Source organism: Eleutherodactylus coqui, chromosome 2, assembly GCF_035609145.1.
Source record: "Eleutherodactylus coqui strain aEleCoq1 chromosome 2, aEleCoq1.hap1, whole genome shotgun sequence".
NCBI classification, from domain to species: Eukaryota; Metazoa; Chordata; class Amphibia; order Anura; family Eleutherodactylidae; genus Eleutherodactylus; species Eleutherodactylus coqui.
Window position 1 is genome coordinate 323754670 of NC_089838.1, and position 24700 is coordinate 323779369.

At 47.0% G+C, this 24700-nt stretch overlaps 1 protein-coding gene across 1 annotated transcript in view; it reads left to right on the forward strand.

Annotated features, from left to right (window-relative positions):
* The window catches only part of STAG3 (STAG3 cohesin complex component), a 103631-nt gene extending 79895 nt beyond the window's left edge, over positions 1 to 23736 (forward strand). Inside the window, exons 25-31 of the mRNA XM_066589520.1 lie at positions 1153 to 1301; positions 4980 to 5093; positions 9194 to 9420; positions 14786 to 14924; positions 17640 to 17738; positions 18728 to 18812; positions 23525 to 23736. Of these exons, the coding sequence (XP_066445617.1) occupies positions 1153 to 1301; positions 4980 to 5093; positions 9194 to 9420; positions 14786 to 14924; positions 17640 to 17738; positions 18728 to 18812; positions 23525 to 23566 (855 nt within the window). The 3' untranslated portion in view covers positions 23567 to 23736. The remainder of the gene's footprint in view (positions 1 to 1152; positions 1302 to 4979; positions 5094 to 9193; positions 9421 to 14785; positions 14925 to 17639; positions 17739 to 18727; positions 18813 to 23524) is intronic.
* The last annotated feature ends 964 nt before the right edge of the window (positions 23737 to 24700 follow it).

Consider the following 24700-nt stretch of genomic DNA (forward strand, 5'->3'; position numbering starts at 1 on the left):
TTGGAGAGCGGCACATGCAAATAAAACAGACCCCCCCCCCACCACCACCACCACCAAAATTCACAATGATGGGGGTAAGAAAGTGTTAGAGGGTCTTGCTGTGCGCTCAAATTAGAGAACTATGACAATAATCTGGATGCTCACTCTGAAGGTTCCCCAATGCAAAATGAAGTGTCACCACCTCCCTTGGGGTCCCAGGATGGCCTGTCAGATGCAACGCGTTTCGACCACCTAGTGGCCCTTGTCAAGGCTTGACAAGGGCCACTGGGTGGCCGAAACACGTTGCCTCCGCTGTTGGACCTCCTGTGTGAGGGACATTTGTAAGCGTGACATTTAGGATAAAGAAGATTCTACTACTCCCGTGTGAGATTACATCATCTCCACGAAGGATTATCTATACTGACTGACAGGCCATCCTGGGGCCCCAAGGGAGGAGGGGACACCTCATTTTGCATTGGGGAACCTCCCCCTTCAGAGTGAGTACCCAGATTATTGTCATAGTTCTTATTTGAGCGCACAGCAAGGCCCTTCAACAAATACGTATATTTACATGCAGTAAGAACCCTGAAATGCACACATGGCTGTGGGAGGACTCTTTCCTGCATATTTTTAGCCCTTCATGAGGAATTTGAACTTGCAATCGCTTGTACCGTATACTTAAGTATTGCAGTATATAGTACTTTTTACTGTTGCCTGTTAAATCCATCCACAGGCAAGGCTTAATAGACATCCATGCATGGAAGCCATTGAACCTTCACTAAAACCCAGACTGTCAAGCCAACCTATCGGCATCCTGTTTTCACATTGCAGGGGTGGGGTGCTGATGGGAGTCCTCACACCAGGTCCTTAGATGATGTGCCCTCCGGTTAACTCATTAGAGCACAGTTAGCTTTGACTGCGGTATCTAATTAGTTAAGTCGCAATTGGAGCTAACTTTGTTCACGTCCTGGCAGCTCCCGGGGCCTCTTCATACACCCTTGGCGATCGCACGATGCATAGTGGTTATACAGCTGTATAGGGGATGAAGGGGAATTATTACATTAGCAGGACAGCTAGCAGGTTTCTGGGATTCCAGTATTGAATCGTCACCACAATGCTTTTGTGATGTAGATCTTATTGTCTTCTCTATAACCTAAGCCTACATCTCCACAGGCGTACACCGGCCTCAGCTCGGAGGAAGACTCTCCTGACCGGCACTTTTCACAGCCTTTCCTTGAAATCCGGGATCTTGCAAGACGCTTCTCCCTTCTGCTGGGGCCCGACCAAATTAGAAATCGCGAGGACATTGTCCTCCTCCACAAGTGAGTGTGCCGCTCCTTCACAGCTTGGCTTCTGCCCTTCGTAATGAGAAGTGCACAATTCCAGATCACAACAGCAGATTTTCTGGACACGTGTAATTCATCACATGTGACAGCTACACAGATTGCTTTTTGCTGAAGGTTAATCTGGATCTCCAACTGGCGAGGTTTGGAATTTTGCAGTCTCACGTTCTTGGGCACTGAAATACAACACCCTATTGTGTCCTTTCTATGTGCAGGGTACCTAAGAAGCCAATTCCTCTGGGGTGTGTTTAAAGCACCCTTTCACTGGGGTTAAAAACACATTTGCCTGTTCTGCGTTTCTTTGGTATGATTGTAAATAACTTGCGTTATAAATTACATGGCCAAAAGTATGTGCACCCCACTTAGATTATTAAGCTCAGGTGTGTAAGCCACGGTCATTGCAGCCAGGTGCATAAAATCAAGCACTTGGACATTTGTAGTATTATGGGTCATTTTGTAAAGCCCAATGATGTTCACCCTTTCCAATCCACTGTCTGATGTCTTCCTACATTCTGATTGAAGCTTATACAGCTCCAATGTCAGAAGACGTCCGACAAGGTATTCTTGCTGTCTATTGCCAGCCACTCTGCTGTCGGAGCCTCTCTGGCGCACACACACTGGCTTTAGCCAGCAGATGGCACCGTTGTATAACAGCAAAAAGAGAAAGCCTTTTAGGAAACCCTGAATCCAAAATTGGTTTGGAAAGGGTTAAAGTGTTTTTTTTGTTGTGTTTTTTTTAATTGTACAGAATAAGTGATTCTAACCATTTTTGCAATATGTGTTTTCTCAGCCGTTTTATTGGTGGACTCAGCCTAGTACCATTGGTATAGCTACTGCCACTAGGAGGCGAATACTAAGCAAAAGAATTGTTAGCTCCTCCTACCTGCTGCACTCCTCCTGCAGGCACCAAGCTGAATAGTTTTAGCTTAATGTCCGTAGGAGGCACACCTCTTATTTCATTAGTCTTCCTGACTCTGGGACTACAAGGCTGGCATTAGACTCTCTGTTTACCCCACTTAGGAGGGCAAACAGACTAAATTTACCCTCTCTGTTTACCGCCCGACACTCAAAGGAAAGGAGGCAGAGTTAGTTTTGACCCTGATCCGCCAGTCATAGTGACCTCCACATTGGAGCACTGGGGGTACACTGATGGGGACTGGGAGCTATATTTCATGTGACGGAAAGGTAAGTATTCCTCTCCACCGGGGTAAGTATCTTCTCTTTCCACCTTCTTCTCTCCTTCCTTCTTTCCCTCCGCCACTACCACCACTAATGTCCTGCCCACAACTCCTAGGAACATACCTCTTTTGGGTGCAGGGAACCCTACACCCCTTTTCTTTTGTTGTGGCCCCAAAGGGACCACTGCTCAGTGTCTGCATGGGGGAATGCGCTACTTGCTTCGTCTCTGCCATTCTCTTTCAGCTCTTTTAAGAGAGGCGGGTTCACTCCTCTTCACGCGGCTTCTTTGCTACCGCCCACGATACGGTCAGTGGCGGAGGAATGGTTCTGGGAGCAGTGCGGCTCTCCCTCATTCCGGGAGTGACCTTGCTACATGCCTGATGCCATCACCGCTCACACCACGGGAGACACTTCCTCCTGCAGAATGTTCTCTGGTGTTTAGGGTGGAAATGAGCAGCCACAATCCTTGCACCGCTTACCGGCCTCCAGGCCTAAAGTTTAGGCCCCTCTGTGGCCTACTACCGGACACTTCTGACGGGGGTGAAATCATTCCCCTTCTTGGTCCAATAGTGGCTTCAGGTGCCGTGGGGGGGGGGGGCCTCTGATGCCTGGGGGCAGGCTTCTGGCCCTCCAGTCCCCTTGGTGCCAGGGTCCTCTCTTCTCGTTGGCTCTTGCCCTCCTCTGCGTCTGATCCTGCCCTCAGGACCTGTTTGCTGCTTATCTACACAAGCTCATTGCTCTCTGCTGCAGCTGGGACTAGTAGTGCACTTCACAAGCTCCTTATTCCACTCCAAGTACGTCATCGGCAATCCATCTCTCCTTCCACATGTGACCAGCAGCGGATAAGCGCTGCCTGGCGATGAGCTCCCCTCCTCCTCTGCTTCTCCTGCAGCACCTATAGCAACAGACACCTATAACAAGGTTCCACTACTAGTGTGCAGTACTTGGCACTGTGTGTGTCACATACCAGACAGGAGAGAGGGGGTGATACCTATCAATCCCGCGTCTGTCCCTAGTTACTTACTGATCGACTATTCCGAGCGCACTTGAAATCCGCTACCAACCTTCATGGCAGAGCCTCAATCAATCACTCTAGCGGTATCGCAAGTGTGGAGTCCTTGGAGTACAGGTGGATCTGTACCCAGCTTTCCCGGGCTTCTGCACGCATGCGAAGTGATTATTGCGAAGTCTTATTTTATGTCAGTGTTTTCTATCGTTTGATTACATAAAATACTAATGTGTGTAACGCCTGGATATCCGGGACCTTCATACATATGGCCTCCACAAGGAGGTCCGCGGCCGGCATGCATCACTACCATTTGCCCTTCTCTATCCATAGGCTACCATGTGGCATAGTTTTTGCTTTCTGCAGTATGCCTGTTTGGAATATTCCTTTCAGTCTGCACTATTCTGTACCGCACAGGGGTACGTTCACAGGGGTACGTTCACAGGGGTACGTTCACGGGGGTACGTTCACGGGGGTACGTTCACGGGGGTACGTTCACAGGTTGTGGATTTTGGTGTATTTTTTGATACAGATTTCAGCTTTTCAATTGAAGGTGTGAATTGTGCTGCACCAATTCCGCTACGTGTGAAGTACCCTATAAAAGGTATTCTGATGTAAAACAGCCCGACACAGCCAAAATACACACACTCTTTCTCCATGCAGTGAATTGGGCACTATGAATATTTTTGATGTTTACATTTGCAGCTCTTAGTGTGATCGCCCCCTGAGGCCGGACTAGCAGATTGTAACACGTCCGTAATACAGGTGCTTATTACAGACCTGTTACCTGATGACATGACAGCCGACGTCCTCAGTATTTCACCACTAATTGATCTAGATTTACTTTCTACTGGGCAGATGCTGATCTGTATCTGTCCAATAGAAAAGAATACAAATACAGAGGTAACTGCACACAAAATGGGTCAGCTGTAAAAAGTACGGCCATGAGATACCAGGACTGCTGATTTACCTTAGCTCGTATTACCACCCCCAAAATACGGACCAAATGCAGAGGTGAAATACGCTTGTCCTCGGTGTCGTCCACCCGTGGAGGGCTCTATTAGACAGACTATCCAGGAGTATGTGGACGGTTGGTAACCCTGGGAGCCCTGATCAGGATTGTCCATGATGGTTCTGCATGGACATTTCTCTGCCCGTATCTGCAGTGCATGGGGCAGACTGCTAGACCCGGGTTCCTCGGGTGTCCTGGCGGAGCACACAGCAGATCCTACTGACATTTTTCGGTATGCTTTGTTACAGTGCCATCTTGTGGGCATTTAGTATAAAGATGTAACACATGAATGACAATCTTCTGGGAGGTCTTGTAGGCTGGAGATATGGCATCGCTCACTGAAGAGGTTTTCTCTACGTGTTCACGAATTCGCGCAGTCCTATTTATAAGACTGTAGAGTCCACAGAGTAGGAGAGGAACTGCTATGGATCTCATACCCAGTACATTTATGTTCTTCTAGGGAAGGTATAAAGTTTTCGGTGCGGCTCTCTCCATGGTCTGCGAAGAACCTCCTCTTCCTGGATGTATTAAGCGAATTCTCACCTAAACTTCTTAAACAAGACAAGGCTGCGCTGTGAGTAAACACCGATTTGTACTTTTTCTACTATATATACAGCCGTGTTCAGACATAGTCCAACCTCACTAACCTGATAAAGCCCTGGTTTTGGTAGAAGTGATATCTCTACATAGCAAGTAATGTACTTGTAAGGGAAGGACTAAGTTGATTAAAATGTTAATTGGAGAGGGAAAAGCATAGAGAAGTGCAGCAAATTCTAGGCTGTTCAGGTAAAGTGATGTCAAATGTCTTAAAGTAAGTAGTAACCCAAACCTGAGAGACGCGGAAGGAAGCGGGGAACTAATGTTCAAATGGATCAAAGAATAGCTAAAATGGCTCAGCAATGATCACATCAAAGAAAGGTGTGAACTTACCAGTGAGGACTGCTGGATCAGAAGAACATTTAATGAAGCCGAAGTTATCGGCAAGAACTCCACGCAAATAAGAAAGATGGAAGAATACCTCTGCAGCGCCACCTATTGGATGGCAGCAGTCCTGCAAATTACTGTACGACTCTTTAAAAAAGTTTTTAAAACTGTGATTAGCAATAGGAAACCAAGCCAGAAAACCATACACAGACAGCTGGGTGTTTGCCCCTCATTGGTGTGCAGTAGGTTTCTGGCTTGGCTGGTGAGAGGCCTGTGTATGGGGGTCAGGAGGACTGTCGTCTCTCTTTAAGGAGCGCACCCAGAAGGGGTGTGGAGACAACTAGGAGGTGGGTGAGGAGACTTAAAAGGCCATGCATGCTCCTCTGGGTAATATATGCAAATAAAGAAGATGGAAGAATACCTCTGCAGCGCCACCTATTGGATGGCAGCAGTCCTTCAAATCAACGTACGACTCTTTAAACAAGTCTTTAAAGCAATGATTGGGAATTGTTCCATCTTCCTTAGATTCATATCTTACCTAGAGGAGCATACATGGCCTTGAAAGTCTCCTCACTCACCTCCTAGGTGTCTTCACGCGCCTTCTGGGTGCTCTCCTTGGGGAGAGACTATGTGACCCCCCCCCTTCCCCATACATTCACCTACTAGGGGTCTCTGCACATAAATGATTACTCTCCTTAAGGAGAGACAACACCCCTTCCGACCCAAATTTGCAAGGGAACACAGACTGGCAAAAGAGAAATGGCGTAACACTTTATGGATTGATGAAAGCTAAATTGTTCCCTTTGGGTCTAGTGGCCGCAGACGGTATGTCAGGCGACTCCTGGGCAATGAACTGAAGCCACAGTACAATGAGAAGACAGTAAAGCATGGTGGTGGGGATGCTTCTCATACCACGGGGCAGGGATCATGGATCTTTTTAAATATATATATATATATATATATATATATATATATATATATATATATATATATATATATATATATATATATATACATACATACTTGAGGAGATCATGTTGCCGTATGCTAATGAAGAAATGTCCTCAAAATGAGTGATTCAACACGATAATGACCCGAAACACACCAGTAGGTGAACAGTGTTTTGGTTCTGAACAACCAGGATTGACATTATCGAGTGGCCACCCAATCCGCTGACCTCAATCCCAAAGAGAACTGGTGGGGTGACCTCAAAAATGCGGTTTATGAAGCAAAAACAACAGATGAAGAAGAGCTGTGTGATGTAGAACAACCTACCTGGACTGGAATGTATCTGTTCAGAGGGGCCGGACGTGGGTACACTCTGACCCACACAGAAGGCCAGCAGTTCTCAGAGACGACGCTTATACCACTAAATGTTAGTTTGGTCGTTTCAATCTTAAACATTTTTCCCCTTTTATACATTACATTTTTGAGTTTTTACAGAAAAATGCTGCACTGCCATATTTTTAACAGCTAAAAATACTGATTTCTAAACTTTCTGTAAAGTTTTACCGGAAACTGGATAAGTTGTGTCAGTGTTGATTTGAGTTGATGTAGGTGCATTTCTGGAAATAAGTACCGTATATACTGGAGTATTAGCCGACCCGAGTGTAAGCCGAGTCAATACGCTTTACCACAAAAAACTGGGGAAACTTATTGACTCGAGTAGAAGTCTAGCTATACTCCAGTATATAGTAGGTAAAAAAACCCCCGCAATACTCACCTCCCACCCAGCGTCTGTGTCCCTGGCATGATGGTCTACTCGGCGGTGCAGCAAGCTGCTTTAGATTTCTCCCCGTTGTCATCTCCCTGCTCGGCTTTAACGTCCCCCAACGTAAGCGCTGTGATTGGATCGAGCCCAAGCCAATCACAGCCAGCACTCGATAAACCAATCACAGCCATTCAGTGATGTCATTCACTGAATGGCTGTGAATGATCAAGCTAAAGAGGACCACTGGGCGGCCATTGAAAAACCAATAGACTACTGATTATAGAGGTTTGTTGGAGGATGGGCAGCCCGGGGAATTAAAAGGGTATTCCAAGCTTTTTTTATCTCATGATTAATTCCGTGGATAGGTGATCAGTCATTGATGGACAGGGGTCCCAATCCATCAACTGATCCTCCAACCCGCTGCACTGGCAGCAGGCCAGACGTTGTCATCAGTGGTCAGACATGTCGGAGTGCCAGCCTCGCTCCCATTGAAATCAGTGAGAGCGCCTGGCTGCTCTTAGACCGCCTGCTTAGGACAGGAGGTGACGGCCTCACCATGGTCAGCAGCTGGAAGTGTAGGATCAGCGCTCCCATTGAGTTCAGTGGGAGTGAAGCTGGTACTTGGACTTCCTCCTCTGACCACTGATGACAACGGCTGGACTGGATGATCAGCTGAATGATGAGGGGTCCAGAGGGGCGGACTACTGTCCATGAACGACTGATGACCGATCCAGGGAATAGAGCATCAGCTAACAGAAAGCCTGGAATGTTCTTTCCTGTACAGGCAGATTTATCATGACTGAGATGGATCCTGTTTGTTTGTACTTATTTCCGAATTACTAAGTAATATGCGCATCTCCATTCTGAAGCCCAAGGGCCCGTTCACACGGCCGTATTGTCTGCTGGTATTCAGTCTATTGTTTGCTGACCGCACGCTGAGCCGCGGAATCAAATTGGTCTATTCAGAATTGTGTTTATTTGGACCAATGTTGCACGTAAAAACAAATCGCAGCCCGTCCTATTTTGGTCCGTATCCACAAATCAGCATTGCCCGTTAAAGTTTGAGGGGGAGGCATACATTAAACCTAATGTTCATTTTGTTTTCGTTTTGCGCACACAGTTTTTTGGCGGATTGTAACCAAACGGACATCACTCGGGCCGTCATCTGTCTTCTCTTTTTTTTTTTTTTTTTTGAGCACGCCTGAACAGCATGGAAAAGCACATGTAACACGCAGTGAAAATGATGCCCTTTTTTACCGACTGAAATTGCATATGCCCATGTGAACAAGCCCTAATGCCTCCTTCCCACGAACGGATTTGGCGGAAATCCGCTGCGTTGCCCGCAGCTATTAGGTTCTATTGAACCTAATAGCTCAGGGCTCACGGTGCGGAATTCCGCACCGTGAAATCTCCCGTCCTCACCCGCAGCATGCTCCATTTGCCGCGGGTGTACGCGCGGACGGCTTCCGTTGCAGTCAATGGAAGCCATCTGTTCACGCTAGCTTCCGCTGTAGCACAGCGGAAGATAGCGTGAAAACGCTTCCCCGCCCACCACCGCCGTGGTGGGCGTGTCACATGACTCGGCGGAGGTGGGCGGGGAAGCGTCATGCAGGAGCGAGGACGCCGGATCTGCAGCTAAGTATGGGGTCTCCTGGGGGGCGCCGTGTGCAGCCGGCCTTAGGCTGCAGGCTGGCACACTGACCCATTACAGTCGCTGGCATACAGACATGCCAGTTTTTTTAATACAGACTGATAATCTGTGTAAAAGATTCACAGTATGTATTATTCTGGTCCGATTCCTTGGGCATAAAGTCACCCATTCAATCAGTAAGTGTGAGAATAAAGGCGCACGGACGGTCTGGTCTCTCAATGGCAAAAAAAAGTGGGGATTCGGATGACACAGAAATGAAGAGTGTAAAAAAAGCTGGCATCCAGCATATCCAGATACACGGCGTCACACCGAGTAAAGTCTGTGTGCTTCACAGGACAGAAGCCAACATGTTCTCCTGAATAAGAACGTCTCTCACCTTTTTTTCCAGCTTACATTACCTTGAGCAGACGTTCCGGCACTGCGTCCCCCCAGAACAGGCGACCCACATTAATGAGGACAGTAATGTTACTTGGGCGCCGCTGCGTGCATACAAGAAGTCCCTGGGCACAGACACCGTGTCCTCTCCTACACCCGGCCCTCGCAGGGCAAAGGCGAGGAGGCAGGCTCGCTCACCGCTGATCTCTCCAATCAGTAAGAAGAGAAGGTTCAGCAGAGGTGAGTAATCCTGATGTTATGGAGATTCACCCAGCTCTACATGGCCGCTTGTGGTTTCTGGGATCAGCTATTTTAATGCCTGGAAAAGCTGGGTGAATTGAGGGCAGGTGCTCAGGTGTCGTCCGAGCCAAGCTCGATCAAAGGAGATATGAATAACTCCACCTCAATGCATCCCGTCCCGCTGTTGTGTGATCTGAACACGTGGAGCCGCACAACCGCTGGACTATCTTCTATTCATGCTATGACATGGCGGCTATAGTTTCCCTCCTGGGGAAATATGGCCAACATACTGAATTGTATTTTCATCCGGTAAATCTGTGTCCGCTGAGCCGCCCCTCCCTGATGCCACGAAGGAGATCCCCAAACTGTCAGAATAATCTCGGTTGCGAGGAGCAGCAAAAATCTGAAACAGATACAGATCCTTTGATCTAAGCGACTTCTTGGACTGCCATCTCTATTATTGTATCCCTCAGAGCTGTGTTGTGTATATTAGATGTTCCTTACCCCTTGGTACATTATGCTTTCTGCATATTTTTATAAAAGCACTGCTATTAGAGATGAGCGAGCATTGCCCTTAGCGAGTACCTGCCCGCTCGAGAGAAAAGGTCGGCTGCCGGCGCAGGTGACAGGTGAGTTGCGGCAGTGAGCAGGGGGAGCGGGGGGAGGGAGAGAGAGATCACCCCTCCGTTCCTCCTCGCCGCTCCCTGCCCGCCGCCCGCAGCCGCACCTTTTCTCTCGAGCGGGCAGGTATTCGCTAAGGGCAATGCTCGCTCGACTAATTGCCCTTAGCGAGTATGCTCGCTCATCTCTAACTGCTACCTTTTTAGAATAAAGCCTTAAACTTTATTAGTCTGTCCTTGTAGCTCTCAAAAAAATCCATAAACCCCAAAGGTGTAGTAATTGTGTTTTGGCTGTTGGAAACTGGGAGGTTCATATCCAGACAGTGAACAGAACCTAGGTGGCTGGCGGACCTGGCAGCGAAGTGATTGGGGTGTAGGAGACCAGGTCTGAGTGTGATTCAGGCTCTAAGATGCACAGGCACAGGATCCAGGGGCCGGAGATGCTGTGTTCAGCCGCTACATCATCACACCCGGGACCCCCAGTGATGTCTAGAATAAAGTCATGTCCTCTTTCGCTTTTTTTTTTTTTTTTATACAGCCTTTCTCCTGAACTGCAACTTAAAGGCGTTAACCTCTACACCAGGATAGATCATCAGTAGTTGGTCAGCGGGGATCCTAACCTCTACACCAGGATAGATCATCAGTAGTTGGTCAGCGGGGATCCTAACCTCTACACCAGAGTAGATCATCAGTAGTTGGTCAGCGGGGATCCTAACCTCTGCACCAGGATAGATCATCAATAGTTGGTCAGCGGGGATCCTAACCTCTACACCAGGATAGATCATCAGTAGTTGGTCAGCGGGGATCCTAACCTCTACACCAGAGTAGATCATCAGTAGTTGGTCAGCGGGGATCCTAACCTCTACACCAGAGTAGATCATCAGTAGTTGGTCAGCGGGGATCCTAACCTCTGCACCAGGATAGATCATCAATAGTTGGTCAGCGGGGATCCTAACCTCTACACCAGAGTAGATCATCAGTAGTTGGTCAGCGGGGATCCTAACCTCTACACCAGAGTAGATCATCAGTAGTTGGTCAGCGGGGATCCTAACCTCTGCACCAGGATAGATCATCAATAGTTGGTCAGCGGGGATCCTAACCTCTACACCAGAGTAGATCATCAGTAGTTGGTCAGCGGGGATCCTAACCTCTACACCAGAGTAGATCATCAGTAGTTGGTCAGCGGGGATCCTAACCTCTGCACCAGGATAGATCATCAGTAGTTGGTCAGCGGGATCCTAACCTCTACACCAGGATATATTATCAGTAGTTGGTCAGCGGGGATCCTAACCTCTACACCAGGATAGATCATCAGTAGTTGGTCAGCGGGGATCCTAACCTCTACACCAGGATAGATCATCAGTAGTTGGTCAGTGGGGATCCTAACCTCTACACCAGGATAGATCATCAATAGTTGGTCAGCGGGGATCCTAACCTCTACACCAGGATAGATCATCAGTTGTTGGTCAGCGGGGATCCTAACCTCTACACCAGGATAGATCAGTAGTTGGTCAGCGGGGATCCTAACCTCTACACCAGGATAGATCATCAGTAGTTGGTCAGCGGGGATCCTAACCTCCACACCAGGATAGATCATCAGTAGTTGGTCAGTGGGGATCCTAACCTCTACACCAGGATAGATCATCAGTAGTTGGTCAGCGGGGAGCCTAACCTCTACACCAGGATAGATCATCAGTAGTTGGTCAGCGGGGAGCCTAACCTCTACACCAGGATAGATCATCAGTAGTTGGTCAGCGGGGAGCCTAACCTCTACACCAGGATAGATCATCAGTAGTTGGTCAGCGGGGAGCCTAACCTCTACACCAGGATAGATCATCAGTAGTTGGTCAGCGGGGATCCTAACCTCTACACCAGGATAGATCATCAACAGTTGGTCAGCGGGGATCCTAACCTCTACACCAGGATAGATCATCAGTAGTTGGTCAGCGGGGAGCCTAACCTCTACACCAGGATAGATCATCAGTAGTTGGTCAGCGGGGATCCTAACCTCTACACCAGGATAGATCATCAACAGTTGGTCAGCGGGGAGCCTAACCTCTACACCAGGATAGATCATCAGTAGTTGGTCAGCGGGGATCCTAACCTCTACACCAGGATAGATCATCAACAGTTGGTCAGCGGGGAGCCTAACCTCTACACCAGGATAGATCATCAGTAGTTGGTCAGCGGGGAGCCTAACCTCTACACCAGGATAGATCGTCAGTAGTTGGTCAGCGGGGATCCTAACCTCTACACCAGGATAGATCATCAACAGTTGGTCAGCGGGGATCCTAACCTCTACACCAGGATAGATCATCAGTAGTTGGTCAGCGGGGAGCCTAACCTCTACACAAGGATAGATCATCAGTAGTTGGTCAGCGGGGATCCTAACCTCTACACCAGGATAGATCATCAGTAGTTGGTCAGCGGGGATCCTAACCTCTACACCAGGATAGATCATCAGTAGTTGGTCAGCGGGGATCCTAACCTCTACACCAGGATAGATCATCAGTAGTTGGTCAGCGGGGATCCTAACCTCTACACCAGAGTAGATCATCAATAGTTGGTCAGCGGGGTTCTGCCACACAGGATCCCAGTCGATCAGCAGTCCTGGCAGCTCTGTGTATATAAAGCCTGAAGCTGACAGCTCCTTGCGGCCTGTAGCACCTGGGACCCCGGGCGATCAGCGGAGCAGGAAGCAGTTGGCTCAGCCCAGGTTGGTGCTGCAGGCACAGCTCCCATTGAAATCCATGCAATACCAACCCGAGGTGCAGCAGTGTGCCCTGAGCTGTCTGCTTCCTGCTCCATACCTGCTGATAGTTGCTGGGAGAACAGGTGATCGACTGCAGTCTAAGTGGCAAACCCCAAAGATCAACTATTAATGACTTATCCTGAGGATGGGTCACCAATACTGTAGAGGTGGACAACCCCTTTTAATATAGGTTTTTTTAGAGGCACCTTCTTGAAGAACCGTACAGAGACGACTTTATTCTGGATCAGTGTTTCCCACCTCCAGTCCTCGGGGACCACCAACAGGTCATGTTTTCAGGATGTCCTATAGTAAAAACCGCTGTGGCACTGACAATAATTACATCACCTGTGCAACACTGAGGGAATCCTGAAAACATGACCTGTTGGGGGTCCCTGAGGACTGGAGGTGGGGAACACTGGTGTAGATGACTGTGAGGGTCCCAGTGATTAGATGTCCACCAATCAGACATTGATGGTAATCAGTATACTAGTATATACAGAGACCATCAGGGTTCATACGCATCATGGAAAACCTGGAATCTGATGAAAGTCATGGAAAACCTGGAAATGTCCTGGAATCTTCGCATTGGTTGTGGTAATAATAATTTCTGAGATTCTTGTGTTTTTAGTTGTTTGTCCAAAACAATTTCTTTCTTGCGTTCCGATCCAGCGTTGTGTCTAACACTCGAGGCCGAAGGAATAAAGAACTTGTTCTGGATAAACAGAACTAAAACCACACACGAATCTCAAAGCTCCGACTTAGAAATACAGAAAATACCTCAGATTGTGCCGTTTGTTCTCAGCGGCCGCTCGCGGTCGGGTCGCCGCAGGGTGCGTCTTCTATTATTAATAATGGCGCCTTCACACCTGCAAGAAAATCGTGCATTTTTTTAAGCGATGCGAGAGTGAGAGCGCAGAATTATGAAACCAATGATTTCCCATGGTTTCCTTCACATTTCCGATGTTGCAAGAAAAGTAAAAACCAAGCCCGTTCCACCTTTCTGCAGTTTGCAGGGTTTTTTTAATCTCCCATGTTTCCCTATGGAGTCTCCTTTTTTTCGCTTCACAAAGCAGGAACGTGCGATTTTTGTGCGATGTGTTTTTATCATTAGAAAGTCCTATTGACTCTTGCGCTAAAAAATTGCACCAAAATCGCTCGAGAAAATGGCAAGTGGCAGCCAATGCTTCTGGCAGAAAAAGTAGTTCTGTCGCTCAAAAGTTACAGGGAAAAGTCGCAGTTTTCACGCAGCGATATCGCGATCGCCATCGTGAAGGAGCCCTAAACCCCTGATCTGCGAGCCTCATGGAAAACATTTTTTGGAGACCTGTATGAACCCTGTTGATATTTTCTGGTCACGTACTATGGGTGTATTCTACGGACTGAACACGGCGCCATTCTAGCCTATGAAGCTGGACACACGAGTGACTTCATACAGGCTAATTGTGAAGAGAAATGACTTCACGTTCTGGGACCATGGATCCACAGGATAGAGGATATCTTGGGGGTCTCATCGCTCAGAGCCCTGCCGATCTCGAGAACGTGGGTCTCGTGTCCCCCATCCTCCTCACTGCGGGGCCACTGTACCCACTGTAGTGAGGAGGACACGGGAGCGCGGATCACACTAGCGCTGCATTCACTTTCCACGGGACTGCTGAGATACCGGAGTATTTCCATTAGCCCCATTCAAATGAATGGAGCACCGATCATGCATGCTCAGCCAGCGCTACATTCACAGTCACCCTCGTAGTGACAGTCAGAATGGGACATGGGAGTCCCGTTCTGGAGATCGGTGGGGGTCTCAGCGTTGAATAGGGGATAACTTACAATTTTGGTATAACCTCTTTTGAGCATGGAGTCTGGTGACTTTCAGTCCTGCTTCCTTTCCTCTAACATGCTAGGCCACAGACAACATGCAGATCTCCCGTTGCTGCTCTTCTCCCTGGAGCATCGTCTCTCGGTCTGGGCTCATCGCTCGTGTTCTTACTTTTTGTAGCAGGAGACTCCAGCAGTGTCCTGACCGATGAGGAGGACGCTCACCCACCATTCATGTCTTCTACGCTGCTGCGAAAGAGGAAGACCGCTCCAAGTCCGGCCGATGACCCAGGAGGATCTGACTCGGATTTTGATACCAGGTCAGAAAATAAAGTTCACTTTAACTAAAAGTCCAACAATCTGGCTCCCAGCAGCCAGGAAGGTCTGTTAACCCCTTAATTGCCAGTCCGTTTTCTGTTGTCATTCTTTTCTGTCCAAGAAGAGATGACGCTTCTATTTTTCTGTAAACGTAGACCTGTGGGGGATTGTTTTTTTTGCTAGAGATGCAATATTTTTCTCTGACCCAGTAGTCCAAGTTAGAAAAATCGCCGCATGTCCTATTTTTGTGCGATTCTTCAAGTATTTCCTGTTGGTTATACACATTACAATCACGAGCCGTGCGATAAACATGCGATTGCAATGTGTTATTAACACAGATTACTTGGGGACAAGATGAAAAATGTACCACGGCATACAGCGCAGAGAAAAAACATGTACGGAAATCACAAGGGAAGCGGTCAGTTTTGCACCAACCAAAATCACACTCCCCTGTTTACATGCAACAATTTCAGAACAGTCTATATAGTAATTGAAGGCCCTTTACAGTATAGACATGCGCCTTGTTCCCATATACAAGGGAAAACCAGCACATGCGGCCTGAACAGACACACATATACTAAACTCAAAAACTGCATTAAGAATGTAGGGGTTCTGTCAACGGAGACCAATGCGAATGTTGCCTGAGTCCAAATTACGAGGAAATATTATATCGAGTACTCGTAGATGAGAACCATAAGAAGCCACTACACACACAGTCTAGTGATATCAGTATGAATTCTAGTTTATTGTTGAACATTGCTGGTTATATGCAAGATGAAAAGAAGGCGTTTCCAAATGTTACCTGATACTTAGTTTCAAAGTACTTGACCAAGTCCTCATTCCAACAGATTACAATATGGCTGTAAATCAAAAGCCTTCTAAACAAAAGGTATCAGCAAAACTGTGTGAAGTGGACATCAAACAGTTACATGTGATCGTAAAGATGACTCCATACTGTCTGAGTACGTACTTAATTACACCTCTTCCCAGACCAGGATGTAATCTTAAAGTCCATTGTGTTAAATTTTATCTTGTCTCCAAGTCTGATTTGCACATCAAAGAGGGGGCATTGGTTCTAGTTTGCACATAGAACTGGTTTTAGCCACCTACTTAGTACCTTCTGGTGGAAAATTCAGAATTGTATTCAAGATAGCTGAATAAAATAATACATTTAGTATTTTAAAATCATCATCCAAATATACCTTTTGACATATGATTCTATATCCAAATTCTACTAGTAACTTCCGGAATGTTTTACATATTTTTCAGTTCCATAATACATAACCTTATACGACCAAATAACTGATGTCACATTTATTACGCTGTTTCCTTATCTTTCTTATGTTAGGTTATTAAAAATATGATTGACCCCTAACAAGAACACCTACATATAGGTTCTTCACTGGGGGTCAGAGTCTCCTGTCTAACATGTAGGCGATGGAGGGAATCGGACCACCTAAGATGTTATGGGAAGTTCATATAGTTTGCATTTATATACTGATTTGGCACACTACCATGAGGATGCCATCACTTGTTTCCCATTGTAATGAATACGTAGGTTAGATTGCCGTATTTATCATGTACTATTTTGGCCTGTGGCTGAACTTCTTGGCAGAATGCCTATCAAGCTATTCCTGTGGGGTGCCTTAATAGACTGCCAGCCCGATCGCAGTATGATGTAATGCTGTGGCATTACATGATACTGCAGAAGCGATTAAAGCAGTGCAAGTTGTGGTCCCCCAGGGGGACTAAAAAAAGTTAAAATATTATTAATAAAGTTTTTAGTAATTATTTTTTTTTAGTTATAAAAGTAAAAAAAAAAAGAAACTTTTTGCCATATTTATAATAAAAGAATCTAAATGATAAAACAAAAATACATATTTGGTATCGCTGCATCCGTAAAAGTCCGACCTATCAAAGTAACATATTATTTACCACGCACAGTGAACGTCGTCAGGAAAATTAAAACCCGCCAGGAATGCATTTTTTGGTCACCTTGAAGTCTTATGTATTTCAAAATCACAACAACGTAAACTACAAGATGTCCCGGAAAAAAATGAGCCCCCGCACAACTAGGTTGATGGAAAAATGAAAAAGTTATTGCTGTCAGAAGATGGCGGCAGAAAATAGTAAAAAAAAAAATTTAGTATAGGTATAAAAAAACTATGTAGGTTTGGTATCACAATAATCGTACCGACCCGGAGAATAAAGTTATCAGGTCACTTTTGTTGCAATTTGCGCGCCGTAGAAACAAGACGTACTGAAAGATGGCGGAATGCCGTCATTTTTTTTTTTTTACTCCACTTAGAATTTTTTCAAAGTTTTTCAGTACATTATATGGCACTTTAAATAGTGGCACTGAAAATACAACTCGTCCCGCAATAAACAACCCGCAGATGTCTGTGTCAATTGATAAATAACAGAGTTATGATTTTTTTTTTTTTTTTTTAAAGGGGGAAGGAAAAACTAAAAATGGGGGGGGGGGGGGGAAGAGGGCAGCGCCATTAAGGGGTTAAACAGCATAGGCGGATTAATTTGTGAAAAAGTGCTGGCAGGTTTCCTTTGAAAAATGCACCTCATCCCACGAACAAGAAGCGCTGGGGCAGCGGTGTCAGAAACAAAAAAGTGTTACAGCTCTTGGAACGCCGGGAGGAAAAACAACCAAAAACCCCAAATGTCTGCTGTAATATCTGTGTAACGCATCTTCTCTGTTACAGCCAATCCTTCGGCGTCCGACGACCCCTGAAATCTGCGCAGACTTCACAGAGGACACAAGGAGAGACGGCTCCATTTGCCTTGGGCCACAGTCTGCATCGGTGAGATCTTTGGTCACTTGGCAGCTGGGCTCTGTAGTACTACAGTTTGGGAGGGATGGTTAGAGCATCTATAGCTCCCGGAAACACTGGACGAGGGCCATATTAAAGGACACTGTACAGTCCGGGCTATTATGAGCCGTGGAGCTTCTTGCCCCTGTAGGACACGCTCAGATGTGGCAGAACTGTTTAAGGCTTCTGGTGAGGATTCTTCCACAACAATTCACAATACAATATAAACCGCCATCCACACGGAAAACCTCATCGTTGTGGGAATCGGGCGTGCCAGTTGTGTCACAGGAAGCAGACGTGATTGGGAGTCCATTTCACCTGCTTTGCTCCAAATGAATGTGACAACAGGAGCGCCGGAGAGGAACGGCAAGACACCCCCAAAACTGAGACTATTCCCCTCTCCTCCTTCCTCACTCTTCTCTAGTTCTGCTGTCCTCGTCACTACCGGTAGATGAGGAATACCTGCAGCCCAGTTGGGGTGTACTGGTGGCCCTGCTCCTCCAGGATGGTGCATCCATACGTGCTGGAGCCAGGAGGTTTGCGGTGTCTTCCTGCACGGTCGCTGGAGCAGATAGCGGACACAGCCGTTACACGGGGAGAGCTGGCAGATCGGTACTGGAGGAACAGGAGGGGCTGCCAGAGCCCTACAAAATGACCCCAGCGGCTTCTGACCAGACTAGTAAACCAGCTCCACGAGGGTGACCTGAGGGCCTGATGTCCTGTAGTGGGACCCCTGCTGACAGCCCTGGACAGGTCGACTGGCATTCACCAGAGAACTCCAGAACTGGCAGATCCACCGTTGGCGCCCCCTTCCTCTACACAGATAAGAGCAGGTTTACAAGGAGCATGGCTTTAGTTCATCGAGGTCTGATGTGTGATTTAGGTGCCCCTTCATTTACTTTTGAGCAGTGTGTATTATTTGTAGGAGGTAAGGTTATGAGCTTTACTAGCAGACCAGTTATTGTATTGTCATCTTACAGATTGAGTTTAATGGAGGAGGAAGAGGAAGAAATGGTGATAGATGACAGGGACAGCAGCGTGGAGTCAACAGCTGGAGAAGAGGAGGTAAGCTTTAATGTGAATGTCCACCTTCATAACCAGTTAATCTCAGTGGATCCAGGAACCTGTGACATGTAAGTAGGATGCAGAAGTAGCAACAGGAAATGCACATCTATCATAATAAACTCTTATAGGGGACAGAGCGACGAGTTTTTGTCCTTCCACACTTGTACAATAAAATTCTGACTGCCTTTGGCCACCACTAGAGGGAGCTCACCGCATGGGAATTCATTGATTTCAATTGGTGTTGTATAAATCTCTATGCATTGAGCTCCCCCTAGTGGCAGATGCAGGATGCTGATCCGTAAGTTGAGGATTAGAAGGGTTTAAAATGGTTCTTCATCTAAACAAGGATTTGAGCACACAGAAGAGTGTGGCTACAGGCTGCTGCCACCAGGGGGTGGACACTAAGCAAACAGCATTAGCTCCTCTTGCAGGCTATACCCACACTGAGTTAAGGCTCATTCACCCAGCTGTAGGCAGTCTTTGGTCTGTGAACACGCTGAGTTTTCCTAGACATTCGCCGCTCGTTCTTTTTGTTTGTAATCACTACAGATTTATGTGCCCAAAGAAATCACCCGATCCCATAGATGTCGTGCCTAAACACAATGAATATGCGAGTATCGGGTATATTTATACAACCCCAGTGACTTCAATGGGCTCTTTCAGCGTGTAATATGCACCATAATAAGACGAGCTGCGTTTGGTTTGGTCACGCGACTGTTAGTGAAATATACACTTGTGTGAATATCCTAGTGCAAGTCAGTGGGATTCAGCCCTGCGTATTAGGCCTCGTTCACATGAGCGCGGTTTTAGCGCTGTATAGGCGCAAAGATCACGTCTAACAGAACCAACTGTTTCTATAGAAGTGTTCAAGTGTTAAAGAATTTTAGACGCACAACATACAAAGATGGGACATGTGACTGCGAGACACCACCAAGGTCCGTGGTGCGAGAACAGATAAAGCCTGACCTATCTTTGGTGCGAGCTGCGCAGGAGTTTCCATAGACTCCTATGGGTGGTGGATAACGTGCAGCACGCCGCTCCGATCGTGTGAACGGGCAAATTCACTGCTAATTACACTCAAGACTTAATAACTGGAAATCACCCGTTCACACAATTTTTTATTTTTTTTTTTTTTGCATGAGCGAAATGCGGGTTTTTTTGTTTATTTAGCTCAGCTATTTGAGTGCGCAAACAGCGCTGTGTGAACAAAGCCTTAATCGTACAGATACGCCCATTTGCATGATCCATTTAACTTGTACACAAACATTAGTAGCAATTAGGAAAAATCAAGAGAAGAGACCAGAAAACATCTGAGGCCTCCTTCACACGAGTGTTACGACTTTATGTTCCGCAGATCGCACCATAAAATCACATGAACGAAGAATAACCGCGACCAATTCACGGCCATTATTCGCTATTTATTGTCCAATTACCAGCTGGCTGCGGCACAATGCAGGGAAACTAAGCTGCAGCCCGAAATCCCTCTGTTGGCAGAACTGCTATTAAATCCCTTCTAAATGCCCCACTGAGGCCCCTGCCAGTGTTTAGTGGCGCTCGCCGCTGCCTAACTCCCTCCCCCTACCTTTTCTGACGGCTCCCATAGGAGTCTGTGGAGCCTTCAGCATTGTGCGGTCTGTAGATCGGGCACGGCCTATATTTTTGCGCAGAAAGAAATTTCGCTCGGTGAAATAATGAGCTTATGCGCTATTTTTTTCGCTCCGATATTTGTGTGCATAAAGAAATCGCTTGTTCGCTTCACGCGGCCCTAAGGTAGCTGCAATATAACGCTCGTGTGAATAAGGTCTGGGGATGCAGAAGTGTACACACCATGGAAGTAAGGGCTCATCCCCACGGCCATGTATGTAAAACACTGCCTGTAAATGGCCATCTCAAGGCAAAGCACGACAGTAAGCAGGGATGCATCCAGGAGGATGAAGAGAGTTGGAGCCGCGGAGGGAGACGGACAGAGGAGAGCATTTCCTAGGATGGCAAGGTAAAAACCTTTATCAGGAAAAACTGCTGACTGAGCTGCACATCGGATGACGGCCGCAATAACAAGGCTGCTTACCAAGATGAAGCCAGAGAATATGGACCAGGTGATGATAAAGGGAACTGATGGGTGACCCCTTGGAGAAAAGCTAGCACGTCGAGCAACAAACTAAGGGCTTATTCACATGGGCAATTGTGCCATCCCCCTGCTGCCTGCACACAGACCCATTACAGTCACTGGGGCTATACAGGCATGCATGCCTATACAGACTGAAACAAAATCACAACATGCCCTATCCTGGTCCCAGGGTAACAGTCAAGTCAATGGGTGCACAAAAAAAATGCAGGGCTTCCCTCTGCGTGTTGCTTTTTACTGACTATTGCAATGCAGTGCTAGAAAACAAGGGGCCACTTTTTAAAAAAGAATTTGTGCGCATGCAAAAAAAAAAAGATTTACACGCAGTAACAGGCTGGGCACATGCCACCCAGACCCACACACAGAGCAACGTAGGCTAATTTCCGCAGACCAAATTGAACATGCTCATCTGCCAATGTCCTTAGACCAAGCCCCAGATCCTGTGCCGACAGAGGAGGAGGGAGGAGCTCTAATACATGGAATGATCAGCGTTCAAACGAGAGAAAGTGAATGATAAGCAGCCAGCGATGGAACGATACATCATTCACTTCTCGTTCATTTCATGCGGCCCCTAAAAACCATCGTTGGCTCGTTCACTAATCGTTCAGTTTAGATCTCGATGGTTCAGTCCTTCTCAGTCACTTACAATGAGCCGACCATGTATCTGCCTGTCCAGGCTGCATGAAATCATTCACTTATTCAAAGGACAAATCTTTTGGTGTAGACGGCCCCTTCCCGTACAAGCTTGTAGACCACAATGGAGTCGGTGCTTCAATTAAAGGCCCATTTACACGCAAAGATGATCGCTCAAAAGTTGTTCAAAAGATAACAGAGAATGACAGTGTGAGCGATCACTTTGCATAAGCTGCTAATGTTCACTAATGCCTATTACTAGCTACATTTGCATGTAAATGAGGCTCCCTGTGCTGTATACAGATAACGGCAGGTGGTCTGTTATCTGCATACATCCCCTTTGTTGTGCCAAGGGACTGTAGCTGAATACATTGTTATCAATGCTCCCGTGGAGAATCACAGCGTGCGGTCCCTGCAATCAGCTGTCCGACCGAACTATGGATTTTAAACTCAACAGAAAATCATCGTTCAACCGAAAAACGATGGTAGCATTTACATGCAACAAATTATCACTCAAAAGACATCATCTGAGTGATAATCGTTGCGTGTAAATGGGGCTTAACACTGGGGACAGGGGGAAAAAATACAAGCACTGCGGAATAAGTTGGCGCTATACAAATACCAAGATTTATTTATTTACAATACACCCACAGACTGAAGCTACGGGCAGAAGTCCAAGACGGCCTGCCCAAGGAGCAGCACAGAGGCAGACGGACCGTGCAGCAGAGGAACTTGGTGGCATGGCAGGGGGCTAAGTGTTGCAATGGACAACCAAGACTCCCTCCAGGGAGAATTTCCATGGGGAAAGAAGAGTCTTGACAGGAGGGATGGATGAAGGTTAGGATGGGTGAGGAAGAGGAGTGTTATCCGTTCTCCCCTAATCCTGAAATATTCACCTCTAAGCTTTGGGTTCCCCGGAGTACCAGTGGGGTCACCCCTTCATCAGCTGTCTCCCTCTTGTGCGAGTATAGATGGGGGTAATGCTGGGTGACTCCATGGATGGTGGGTAACAGAGGAGCTGGACGAAGGGATAACTGTGTGAAAAACCAGCACTACTCGCCCTGTGCCCTTACTTAACCCTTGAGTGGCAGGTTTATTATTACCATGTTGTGCCTCAGAGGGCAGGTTTTTTAAATGAGTCAACAATGCAATTTTATCACGCAAGTATTTATTAATCCCTGGAGTGGCACGCCCGCAAAATCTTCGGTGCTTGCTGCACTGACCATGCAGTTAAATCCCAGAAGGTTTTTCGTGGACAGCTCTATTGCTGAAATGTGCAGAGCACTGAGCTGTCAGCTGGATTTTCCGGGGTTTTTACTGCATGGGGAGTGAAGAGGACGCCCCGCGGGGAGTAAAGAATCCCTTTCCACAGCTGTCATAGCGGTGACAGCTATGGGAGGGGGACCACGCAGCCCTCCTATTGATTTGAATTGAGCCGCCCATTGAAGGCAATAGGGCGCTGGCACCCCCTGCAGGGATTTTTGGGAAAGGGCTTGAAATAAAACCATGCAGTAAAAACCCGGAAAATTCAGCTGACCGCTCAGTGCTCTGCCCATTTCAGCACTGGAGCTGTCCGCGGAAACGTTCCGGGGTTTAACTGCATGGTCAGTGCAGCAAGCCCCGGAGATTTTGCGGACGTGCCACTCAAGGGCTTAAAGGGGGTTGTTGAAGTTATAGTCAGTCCACAGGGTAGCTTTTTGGGGGACATGCCTAAAGCCTTTTACACCAGTTTCTGGCTTTAAAATGTCACAGATTTTTGTGCAAGTGGGCATTTGTGCAAAATTTGTGACTTTTAGGTTTTTTACAGCTACCTTGCCGCTTTTGTAAAAAAATGTTAAAAACTGGGCAGGCTTGTTGGAAAGGGGCATGGATCCCCTTTAAAGTGTTGGTCAGCGGCCTGCAGAGTTGTGAAGTCCTTTCCTGCACTCACTGTATTTCTTCTTCCCCACAACAGCCGGATCTCCTGGATTCCGCTATTCTAGATGGTGAAGAATGAAGCCCCCTGGTGGCCGCAGTCCTGAGGAGCAGCTCGCAGGGCGCAGTTCACAGCCTTGGGTGTTCAGAAGTTGTGTCTTCATATAGAAAAATGTTTAATGTTTGGAAATGTGCGTCCAAGTTGTACTGCAGGACTGGTTGTATTTATGGCCCTGACAATACACACGGAGAGAAAGCAGCGCTGTTGTGTCATACTTCAGGACGACGTCAGCAGGGTGCATGCGAGGTCACACAGGACAGCAACACGGCTACAATCTGGGGGCGGGCCAGGGCCCAAAAACACCTTCGGGCTACTAGTATGTGGGAAGAAAGTGCCAATGGATTTTACATGCAGGTGTCCCCATGATGTACAAAATGACTCCACCAGCAGAATAGTGAGTGCAGCTCTGGAGTATAATACAGGATGTAACTCAGGATCAGTACAGGATAAGTAATGTATGTACACAATGACTCCACCAGCAGAATAGTGAGTGCAGCTCTAGAGTATAATACAGGATGTAACTCAGGATCAGTACAGGATAAGCAATATATGTACACAGTGACTCCACCAGCAGAATAGTGAGTGCAGCTCTGGAGTATAATACAGGATGTAACTCAGGATCAGTAATGTATGCACACAGTGACTCCACCAGCAGAATAGTGAGTACAGCTCTGGGGTATAATACAGTATGTAACTCAGGGTCAGTACAGGATAAGTAATGTATGTACACAGTGACTGCAGCTCTGGAGTATAATACAGGACGTAACTCAGGAGCAGTACAGGATAAGTAATATATGTACACAGTGACTCCGCCAGCAGAATAGTGAGTGCAGCTCTGGAGTATAATACAGGATGTAACTCAGGGTCAGTACAGGATAATTAATATATGTATACAGTAACTGCACCAGCAGAATAGTGAGTGCAGCTCTGGAGTATAATACAGGATGTAACTCAGGATCAGTACAGGATAAGTAATGTATGTACACAGTGACTCCACCAGCAGAATAGAGAGCGCTGCTCTGGAGTATAATACAGGATGTAACTCAGGAGCAGTACAGGATAAGTAATGTATGTACACAGTGACTCCACCAGCAGAATAGAGAGCGCTGCTCTGGAGTATAATACAGGATAAGTAATGTATGTACACAGTGACGC